Here is an 11297-nt window from a genome sequence, read left to right on the forward strand (position 1 = left end):
TTCTGTGGGAGAAGCCCAGTATCATCAGTTCCAACAAAGGCAAGAATCAACCGCAGGACACACCATAAATTGCTCATATGCAAGTTGAAGTCGACGTTAAAGCTAAAACAAGTCCACATGAGTCAAAGTGCAACTGTGAGTCACTCTCAATTCAGAGACTCTCAAGAATAAACTTGACCACACTGAACACTCACGGCCAAAGGTCAATCAGACAAGCTGTGGGCAGGCATGGGGGACACAATACACGAAGAAAGCAAAGGGTTTAAAAAGCCAAGGAAAAAATAAGAGGCCAGAAGCCAGAAGAGTTTGCTCTTGAATGCAGACTAGCTAGAGCAAAGGGAAGCACTGACAACGTACACGCTGAACAGAAGATTTCAAAGGGTGGCTGCGTGATAGTGAAATGGACGGGTTGGCATATTGCCCTGGGCAGATCTGCTGCACGAGACCTCTCTAAAACGTTGAAGAGCAAGAGTGTCACTTTGAGGACAAAGGTGTGCCTGCTGTCTTCCGCCCCCTCGCGTCCATCTGAAAGCTGGACGACGCACCAGGAAGACCGGAGAAGAAAGGATGCTCTGGCATTAGCAGACAAGTCTGCCAGCATGCTCCTTAGACGTGAGGATGTGGGGACGTCCTCTCCCGTAGTCCGGGCAGACATGTTGTCAGGAGGGGCCAGCACCTGGAAAAGGACATCGTGCTTGGTCAAGTAGCGAGTCACCGACATAGGAGAGACCTTCATTCAAGCAGATGGAACACACAGTGACACCGAGGCTCAAACAGAGCAAAGACTGTGTGGGTGGCCCAGGCCTGGGCAGTGTGTTGCAGGTCGTACACAGGCTGCAGGGAGTCAGAATCAACTAGACAGCACTGACCAACCGCAATATATGTGCAAAGAAGCCCTGATGAGAGCCCTCGGCTGCTAAGTGAAAGGTTACCGATTCAAACCAACCAGCTACTCTGCCGAAGAAATGACAACCTTGTGGGGGAGCAGGGGAAGATCACCACCTTGGCAACCCTATGGGGCAGTTCTCTGTCCAACAGGGTGACTGTGATTCTAAATCAACTCGATAGCAGTGGGTTTCTGTATTTCACTGCCCTCTGGGCAATGCTGACTCATAGCGACCCCTGGGACAGGGGAGAGCTGCTCTTGTGGCTTTCCAAGATTGTAGCTCTTTTCAGGAGTAGAAAAGCTGGTGGTTTCGAGCTCCCGGCCGGGAACATTCCATAAACCACACAGATGATTTCCAAGACAAGAACCTTTCAGGATTTATATCCTGAAGTTCTTAGAAAACATTTACATAGGTAGATCCATAAGCTTACATTTACAACGTTCTTGCTTATGCCTGAGGAGCCCTGGTGTCACAGGGGGTAAAGCATCGGGCTGCTAACCACAAAGTCAAAGGTTCAAACCCACCAGCTGCCCCACAGAAGATGAGCTTGCGCGCTCTATAAAAATGGAGTTTCAGAAGCCGCACGGAACAGTTCTCCCCCGCCTCTAGGACCGCTATAAGTCAGAGCCAACCCAATGACGGGGGAGAGGGTGTGGGTGACTTATGCCACCTCTCAGCCACTGGTCCTGGGCAGGCCCATGGGGGTGGCAACAGTGAACGAATTGGTGATGCCCTTTGCTCTCGATACAGACCACGGAGCGGTTCAGAGACATGTAAAGCACCATCCCCATTGCAGAGAGCCGAGACGGTCCGAGAGTATTTTGTTCAGATTTCTGGGAGCCCTATAAGGAAGAATGAAAGTGACGTGTTCAACACGGTGGTAATGACCGTCACCCTCTGACCTCTGCTTCTCCCCTGCTCTCCAGGCCTCTCAGACGAAGGCGGACCCAGGCCAGAAGGAGCACCAAAGGCCAAAGGCAGAACTCGGAAACGGTTAGAAGGAAGCCAAGGAGGCCCCCACCCAGAGGCGGTGAGACCGACAAGCAGTGACAGGTGAGTCAGTCGCCGCTGCCTGCCAGAGAGGACCAGGACGAACAGGCAACCGCATTCACAAGCGAACTAATTTTCACGAAAACCTATCCAGACTTTTGTGGTTGCTGCTCAATAATTTGACAGGTTTTATAAAACAAAAAATGCTCAGTCAGCGCGCAGGGAAACGGATACTCTCCCAGTCTTCGGCATTAGAACACTAGGAACAGAGAGAGGGCCTTTCTCGGTGTCCAGTCAGCATCACGTCTCAGCGACTGTGCCAGAGTGTGTGTCCTGCAGGTACGGCGATCTGTGTCCAAAGCTTCATCAGTTCGTTCAGCACGCGCTGTGGACGGGTCCGGCCCTGGGGTGGGTTTCGGGAGTACATGGGGATGTCCCTTGCACTGCCCTTGTGTTGATGAGCTCACAAGGAAGCAGCTAGGGCATTCTGGGCTAGCATGCGATGCAGACGGTCTCAGCCAGGACAAGGGGTGGCAGCCACTCCCACCTGGGGCAGACAGGAGGGAAAGGCTGGGCCACCTCTCATCAACTTGACTGGAGAGGACCAGCAGGCTCTCAGACGTCAACTCAACAAGCCCTGATGGTCTCCACATCTGGTGTGGAGGGACAGACACTCACCTTGCCACGAACAAAGCAAATTTGGTCATTTCAAATACCGATGAGCATCACAAAGGTGAAAGGTCCCCTGACCAAGGTTAGGGGAAGCATGTCTAAAGTCTACTTTGAGAGAGGCGTCCAGTGAGCTCCTTCGAGGCAGTGACAGGGACATTGAGCCAAGCTTGGAATGAATGCTAAGGAGCTGAGGACAAGAGGAAAGTGCAGGCCAAGGGCTGATCCGTTAGGAGCCTGAAGGAAGAGCAGACCAGCTGGCACGCGGAGTCAGGAAGAGGACCCATGTGGGGCCGAGCAGTGGGCTGGGGCTGCACCCAGAACTGTTGTGGGATAAGGAGTGCTGGTGGAAGAAATCCACTCCTTGGAAAGCAGGATCCTGAGCGATCAAATTGATCACGCAGCGCTTTTCAGAGAGAACCCTGGGGTGTTGGAGAGAATAGAGGAGGTGACATCTGCTCTGTTTTCCTTTGTATGTTTGATATTCCACAAATAAAAGGGGAACCACCATCCCCCAAATGAATTACGTATATATAAATATATATACGAGAAAGTCACAGCCTTAAAAGTCCCCCAGATTCCCTGACCCACCAGATCTAAACACAGGTCTGCGTGGAAACCAACAGAGATTCTTTGAGGTACACAAGCTAATTTCAAACCAACCCAAAAGACATTTGAACAGGTCAGAGATGGGGCAGGGGCCCAAGTCCGGGCACCTGGGCTGCAGGTGGGAATGGAAGGGACTCCTCGTAGGTTTTAGGCAGAGGGGCACCCTCCGGATTCACACCGTAGAAAGGGAAACGATGCGTGCTGTGGAGTCGCAGCTGCGTGTGGCCGAAGGTGTTTCCAAAGTCAGCTCTTAGACGCAGACCGCCAGGTCTTTCCCCGGTGGAGCTGCTGGTGGGCCCAGATCTCCAGCCGTTCAGTCAGCAGCCAACGTAACCATGTAACCAGGGCTCCTGGAAAGATAAATGACACCCCCCAAACAGCTTCTGTGTGTCCCCCAGCAGCCCCTGGAGACCTCAGAGCCACCACATGGCTCGAAGTATCTGAGGACAAAGCCTGGGCTGGGAGGTGGGGCCCCCGTCCTGCATTACCCAGGGCGGTGAGCCGCCGGGTGGGCCAGGGGAACACTTGCAGGCAGACGAGGCCCTGCTCCCGGAGCGCCCTCTTCACAGACACCCTTCTCTCTGCAGGATCGCCTCGGGATCCTTGGAAAGCCCAACCTCCGAAGCCAATCCCGAGGGGCACTGCCCCTCGACCAGCTCCCACCCGGACCCCGCGGCGGACAGAGCAGGCAGCCCCATGTCAGGCAGCCCCTTTCAGCTCCCCACTGGCTCGGATGAAGACTGCATTGACTTGAAGTAAAGGGACGTCTGAATCGCGCCGCCACCCTTAGTTTCCTTAGGAAAGTTTCTACCGTCTCAACAGTTCTGACATCACTTCGCACTCAGCGCGGCGTTGCGCCGGTCGGTGATCTATTGGACCAAATCCTCCGCACACCCGGCCAGTTGAGGTCACTCTCCAGTGTCTGCTGCCCATGTCTTTCTTGACCGTTGTTTCTTTCCGTCCAGGAACCATCAGTCCCCTTGTAACAAAGGTGGTAGATGTCATTGAGGTTTTAGCTCGACTCTTTAAATAAATAAAAGATGTTCATTCTTATGGATGGTCACCTTATCGTATTTTATATGATTGGGTGGAAAAGGGTTTTGTTTTGTTTTGTTTTCCTTACAGCGCTGTTTTCTTTGATAAGGAACAGGCACTGCTTTTAAAATTCTTCAGGAACGGTTTTCTCTGGGCCCTGTTGTTGTCTCCACTCACTAGGGTTGCAACCTGCATGTTTCTGCCTGGGAGACCTGGTGGTGGAGGGGGTTGAGCGTTGGGCTGCTAACCGCAAGGTCAGCAGTTCAGTATCATGGACATCTCCAAGGGAGCAGGATGGGCTTTCTACTTCCAGAAAGATTTGTGTTCTTGGAAACCCACAGAAGCAGTTCTACTCTGCCCTCTAGGGGTCACTGTGAATTGTAGTGAGTTTGGCTTTATTTCTGCTCATTGACTCTTGCCAACAAGCTGAACGGTTAGATCTTAGAAATCCTGCCTGCACCCTCATTGTGTCTCCCCAAAACAAAACAGAAAAAAAACTAGGACTAGGAGATTTTCCAGGGTCTTTGGTTTGATTTTATGGTTGATCTAAAATCATAACCAGGAAATAGTTACTGCTGGAGATCAAAATGCTGATTCTCATAGTCCCTCCTCGTTTGGGTCTGCCTCAGGCTGTCACATGAACCAAATCACTTCCCTTCCTCTGCTCCCTTCTCAAATGACCGGAAACTGTAGATGGGGTCCAGTGTACATGCTGACGTGCCAGCCCTCAGCCAGGGAAGAGCAGAGCCCAGGAACCCCTGGCTTCGCTGACATGGCTTTCAAGCATTTTAACTTGCATGAGGAAGTCGTTTTCCTTGGGCTCTAGTCTAAAATGATCCCCTTTCACTGTCTCACAAGAGGCTAGAGCAAGAAGGACAATGCGCTTTTGGTCTACTCCAGCCGGGCCATTACAAGCACTGGTGCCCTGCCACATGGTATGCAGCATGGCAGCGTCCACCGTTTGGGGTCCATTCACTTCTCCTTCGCGGTTCGCTATGCCCTTCCTCACAAGAGGAAACACCGTTCTCCATCCCAACAATTCTGTGAAATTAGGTTTTATGAGTCTGGCTTTTCCAGTGAGAAAACAGGCTCAGAAATGTGCAGTCGTTTGAACCCGCGACTCCTTCGGCCTCAAAGCCGGTGCTCTCTGCCCTGTCTACCACACAGCCAGGCAGAATGCTTTCTGCCCTTTGGGTCTGGCTGGGGTTTTTCACATGCAACTAGTTTGTAAGCTTTCTGAGCTTGCATCTATTTTTCCTAAAGGTTCTTTCAGGCACTCTCCCAAGGGGATCCGCAGCTTAGGGCCACCCCATGATTGGACAAGAGTCACCCATCTGAGGAGTGAAGATGGAGAGAGCAGAAGGCAGAGCCTACTAATCAGACTGGTGGTTCTCTGCTGATACCAAATGGCGGGGGTGGGGGGCGGGGGGTGGGGAGGGACTATTTTTTCAGTGACATCTGCTTACAAAGGCCAAGAAGGAAACACTGCACGCTCAGGGGAAGAGGCCTCGCTGGGTTGACTGGAGGACAGGGAGCTCCCCACCCCTGGCCACCAAGTAGCTGCCCACAGCCCCACCGGCTGGGTTACAAAATAAACCATGCTTCTCAGCAGTTGTTTGTCCTGGGAGCTTGAGACATTTGTCCACTCTGCAAATACCAAGGGACTGCTGTCCAAAGGAAACCCTATGGCAGGGAGAGGGGGGAGCAGTGGCAGGGATTTTAAAACAACGATAAGGATTTATCTCTCAAGCACAAGACCCTGAGGAAGCACAGAAGGGCGATTGCCTAAGTGTTTGAAGATAGTCCTGGGGTAAAGACCGAAAGATGTGGGTTGAATGATTGTGCCGTCAGGTGACTGCAGTCCATCAGACGATTGTCACCTTAGAAGCCTGCATTTAAGTGCTCCCATGTGCTTGGGTTTTATGTACTTATCCCCTCTCTCCTGGAAAATAGATAAGATCACCTACCACATGTCTGTCAATTCGGTCAGCCATACTGCGGTGGCTTGTGTGATGCTGGAAGCTATGCCACAGGTGTTTCCAGTACCAGCAGGGTCACTCCCTGTGAGCAGGTGTCAGCAGAGCTTCCAGATGAAGAACAGACTATGAGGAAGGACTAGTAGGCTGTCCACTTCAGAGGGGTTAGCCACTGAAAACCCTCTGGATAGCATCTAAACATTGTCGGTTCCTGAAAACCTGATGAACAGATGTGGACCATTGGCAGAAACAGTGCCGGGGAGATGAGCCCCTCAGGTCAGAAGGCACTGAAAATATGCCCAAGGAAGAGCTGCTTTCTCACAGTAGAGTCGACCATCACACGTGATGGGGTACAACCTCTGGGACTTGTGTGGGGCGAAGGGGGGTCCCCCACAAATCATCACAGGTCTGGTAGGTGCAATTGTACAGCGATAATAAGTAAACATTATAGTAAAGTCATAGAGAACATGAGAGGTAGAAGAGAGATTGAATTAATGGAGTCAGACACATTTCATGGTAGCATGCTCACCTCAACCCTGCTTGGTGGTCCTCGTGGGGGGAGCCCAGCCATGAGAGCAGGAGCAGCTCAGGAGTGAGAGCAGGAGAGCCCCGGGGAGCAAGGACGGGGGAGAGCCTCCACTTTATTGCTCACCAAGGGTTATATCTCCTTAGGGGGAACATGATTACAGGTAACCATGCATCACAAGAAGGGGCAGTACAATAGGCATACACATTGTAGGAAGGGGATATATGATAGGCCTAAGCATGACAGGAAGGGGATGAGCTAGGGGTGTGCCCATAGGAATGGGAAGGTCTAGGGGTATATATGTGACAAGATGGGTGGACCCTAGATTCATGATGGCAGCCTAACCTTGGTCATCCTTGGGCGGGTTTGACCCCTCTGGTGTCTCTTACAAGGAAACAGACAACTATTATCCTTATCAGAAGGGAATGGACCCAACTTGTTGTGGAATAAACAGTGGTGTCTTCTTGGTCTAGATAGCTGATATAATAGCTCTTAGGGAGAATGACCACTGATCTATTCTTGATGGCCTCCAAGTGTATAGTCATTCGCAAGCAGCTAAGTTTGTCATATTTTGGGGGGAGACAACTTGAGAGAAATCCTTCTGTTTCCCATAGACTTGCATGCACTGGTGGGCTAGGAGGGGGGCTCAAAATGAAAAGTGACAGCTGTAAAAATCCATTAATAATTGGAACTTGGAATATACAAAGTATGAATCTAGGAAAATCCGAAGTTGTCAGAAGTGACCCAGAAAGGAGCAGACATGGACTGGTGTTGGCCATTTTCAGGCAGAAAGTCCTGTGATGGACTATGCTAGGGATGACACCGTCACGAGGCATGACAGTGCATTCATCATCCAAAAAGGCATTTCAAGATCATTATTGAAATACAATGCGATCTGATGGGATAATGTCTATCTGAATACAAGGAAATCCAATCAATACAATTATTATTCAAAATTATGCGCCAACCACCAAAGCCAATGATGAAGAAATTGAAGAATTTGACCGGCGACTTCAGTCTGAAATTGATCAAGCATGCAATCAATATGCATTGATAAGTATTGGTGATTGGAATGCAAAAGGTAATTAAAAACAAAGAGGAAGGTCCTGGTGATAGAAATGACGCTGGAGATGGCAAGACAGAATTTTGCAAGACCAATGACTTGTTCATAGCAAATACCTTTTTTCAACACAACCAATGATGATACACATGGTCTTCTCCAAATGGAATACACAGAAATCAAATTGACTACAGCTGTGGTGGTAGAAGAGACCATGGAGAAGCTCAATGTCAGCAGCTAAAACCAGGCCAGCGGCTGACTTTGGAAAAGACCATCAATTGCTCATTGTTCAGGTTGAAACTGAAGAAAATTAAAAACAAATCTGCAAGAGCCAGAATAAGACCCAAAATAAGACCTTGAGAACATTTAGTGAATTTCAAGAACAGATTTGATGTATTAAACACTAATGTCAAGAGACTTAATAAGCTATGGAATGACATCAAGATCATCATTCACGAAGAGAACAAAAAGTCAGGGAAGATACAGGAAGAAAAAGGAAGATCAAAGTGGATGTCACTAGTTCAATCGTATTTAAAAGAGTTGTACAGCCATCACCACATCAATTTTAGAACATTTTCTGCTTTCTTGTACTCATTATTATTAACTGTCAGTTCTGCCCCCCCCCAAACTTTCCCTGCCACGCCCTCAAGAAACTATTAATCCTTGATGGATTGTTACAAGATTGGCAAGAGCCCCCCCCTCCACCAATAAAATGATTGTTTTAAGTAGATGTCAGAAGAGCTGAACAGAAAATTTCATAGGGCAGCTCGAGAAGACAGTGAAAAATATTATAATAAAATGTGTAAAGACCTAGAGTTCGAAAGTTAGAAAAGTAAGAGCATGCTTAGCATATCTTAAACTGAAAGAAGTAAAGAAAAAGCTTGAGCCTCAAGTGGCAATATTGAAAGATTCTATGGGAAAATGTTGAATTTTGCAAGAAGCATCAAAAGAAGATGGAAAGAATACACAGTTATTGTACCAAAAAGAACTAGTAGACATACAGACATTTCAGGAGGTAGCATATAAGCAAGAACTGAAGTCCAAGCTGCACTGAAGGTATTAACCAAAAACAAGGCTCTAGGAAGTGATGGAATCCCAATTGAAATGTCTCAACAAGCTGACAAAACACCGGAAGCACGCACTCATCTATGCCAGGAAATTTGAAAGACAGCTACTTGGCCAACTGGTAAAAACATTTTAAAAATCCATAATTGTACTCATTCCAAAGAAAGGTGCTCAAATTACAGAACAATATCATTGGCATCATATGCAAGTAAAATTTTGCTGAAGATCATCCAACAATGGTTGCAGCAGTACACTGACTGGGCCAGACTCGGGCCAGATTCAGAAGAGGACATGGAACATTGTTGACATCAGGTGGATTTTGGCTGAAAGTAGAGAATACCAGAAAGCTGTTCACTTGTGTTTCATTGACTATGCAAAGGCATTCGACTGTGTGGACCATAACAAACTATGGATAATGGATAGCCCTGAGAAGAAAAGGAATTCCAGAATGCTACATTGAGCTCATGTGGAATCTATACATGATTCCATTATTGGATCAAAAGGATTCAAACAGAACAAGAGAATACTGCATGGTTTAAAATCAAGAAAAGTGTATCAGGGTTTCTCTTGTCACTATACTTATTCAAACTATATGTGAGCAAATTAATTAGAGAAACTGGATTATATGAAGAGAGTGCAGCATCAGGAGTGGAGGAAGGCTTATTAACAACCTACGATATGCAGATGACACAACCTTGCTTGCTGAAAGTGAGGAAGAAGCACTTGATGATAAAGAGGAAGAATTGCAGCCTTCAGTGTGGATTACACCTCAATATAAAGATGAAAATCCCCACAACTGAGCCAATAAATAACACCATGATAAAAGGAGAAAAGACTGAGGTTGATTAGGATTTCATCTTGCTTGCATCCACCAACAATGCTCATGGAACCAGCAGGCAAGAGATCAAAAGGCATGTTGTATTAGGTAAATCTGCTACACAGATTAAAATGTTGAGAAGCAAAGATGTTACTTTGAGGCCTAAGCCATGCCTGATTCAAGCCATGGTATTTTCAATTGCCTCGTATGCATGTGAAAGTTGGATATTGAATAAGAAAGACCAAAGAAGAATCACTCCATTTGAATGGCGGTGCTAGGGAAGAATATTGAAAGTACCGTGGATTGCCAAAAGTCTTAGCAGAAGCCCAGCCAGAGTGCTCCTTAGAAGCAAGGATGGCAAGACTTTGTCTCACATCCTTTGGACATGTGAGGAGAGATGAGTCCCTGGAGAAGGACATCAGGCTTGTGAAGTAGAGGTGCAGCGAAAAAGAGGAAGGCCTTTGAGTAGATGGATGGGCACAGCGGACTCAAACATAAGAACAATCGTGAGGATGGTGCAGGGCTGAGCAATGTTTCCTTCTGTTGTGCAGTGCCCCTGAGTCAGAGCCAACGTGATGGCAACTAATAACAACAACGAGATGAGGAGCGCTTCAAGGGATTAAAGGCCTGGTCTAGTCCCACAGCCCTGGTTCTTTCCAGAAACACACTAGTTCCACAGGGACTGCCTGTTGTGTAGGGATTGATGCTGGCACCAGTAATGCGATCCTCCAGAGGCCTGCCCTGATCATCTTCACGCCCATCATGAAGGGGTTAGCAATTAGTCTCCTGGGTACTCGAAGTCAGGCAGTGGTAGGATGGAGATTCAGGACAACCATGGTTACCTATGAAGTGAAACGTACCAGGGAGCAGCACGGCGTCCCAGGCTCATACAGGTCCCAACACCTAGAATTCTTAGATGCTCAGTAGCCTTCAGCAATCAGTGGAAGCAGGGCACGGCCTTGGCTCGAGGGGTCAAGATTTCGTGCTGGGCAAACTGGCAAGAAATCCGGCTCAGTCTCCGCGCCCTGTGGGGTGTGGGGGTGAGGGGAAGTAGGAGCCCCAGGGCAGCCTGCTTGCGGCTCTCAGGTGGGCAGGGTTGGAACAGGCACCTAGGGCCCAAGTCAGAAATTGCTGACCCCGTGGTCAGTAGCAGGCGCAGGAATTCGGACGTGTCAAAAAAGGAGCGAGTACCCACGCGCTCCACTGTCGCCCTGCCCCGAGCCCTACTGAAAGCAGCTTCAAGGCTTCAGGCTACATACAATCTCCGCCCCACACCCTCATTGGCGGTCTCAGCTCTTAGGCAAATTTATGACCCGCAGCACAAACCTATTGGACGTTTGGATGAAGCTCCTCCCCCCTAGCCCCGCCCCGCCTGTACATTGGGTAGTTCTGTTCTGGGGGCGGTTTCAGTAGAAATTGCCAACCTAGTCTGTGCTTCCATTGGTCTACTTTGATTTGAGGGGCGGTCCCAAACGAGACGCTAAGCCCCGCCTTACATTTCCATTGGTCGCGCTGCCATTCGCGAAGTTCCCGACTCCGCCCTAGAGCCGTTCCTTATTGCCCATTGGCTGGCTCTGTTGCGCGAGGCGGGTGCCGGCCGCACTCGCGGGACGTGTGGCAGTTCGGGCAAACCGAGCGGACCGAAGCAGCGTTGGCCGCTGAC

General features: G+C 49.1%; 1 protein-coding gene across 1 annotated transcript in view; it reads left to right on the forward strand.

Annotated features, from left to right (window-relative positions):
* GARNL3 (GTPase activating Rap/RanGAP domain like 3) overlaps window positions 1-4208 on the forward strand; it is a 226405-nt gene extending 222197 nt beyond the window's left edge. Inside the window, exons 29-30 of the mRNA XM_045288510.1 lie at window positions 1814-1940; window positions 3743-4208. Of these exons, the coding sequence (XP_045144445.1) occupies window positions 1814-1940; window positions 3743-3914 (299 nt within the window). The 3' untranslated portion in view covers window positions 3915-4208. The remainder of the gene's footprint in view (window positions 1-1813; window positions 1941-3742) is intronic.
* The last annotated feature ends 7089 nt before the right edge of the window (window positions 4209-11297 follow it).

This window comes from Echinops telfairi, unplaced genomic scaffold (genome assembly GCF_000313985.2).
Source record: "Echinops telfairi isolate 266 unplaced genomic scaffold, ASM31398v2 ScPeMD7_22;HRSCAF=79, whole genome shotgun sequence".
Lineage (NCBI taxonomy): Eukaryota > Metazoa > Chordata > Mammalia > Afrosoricida > Tenrecidae > Echinops > Echinops telfairi.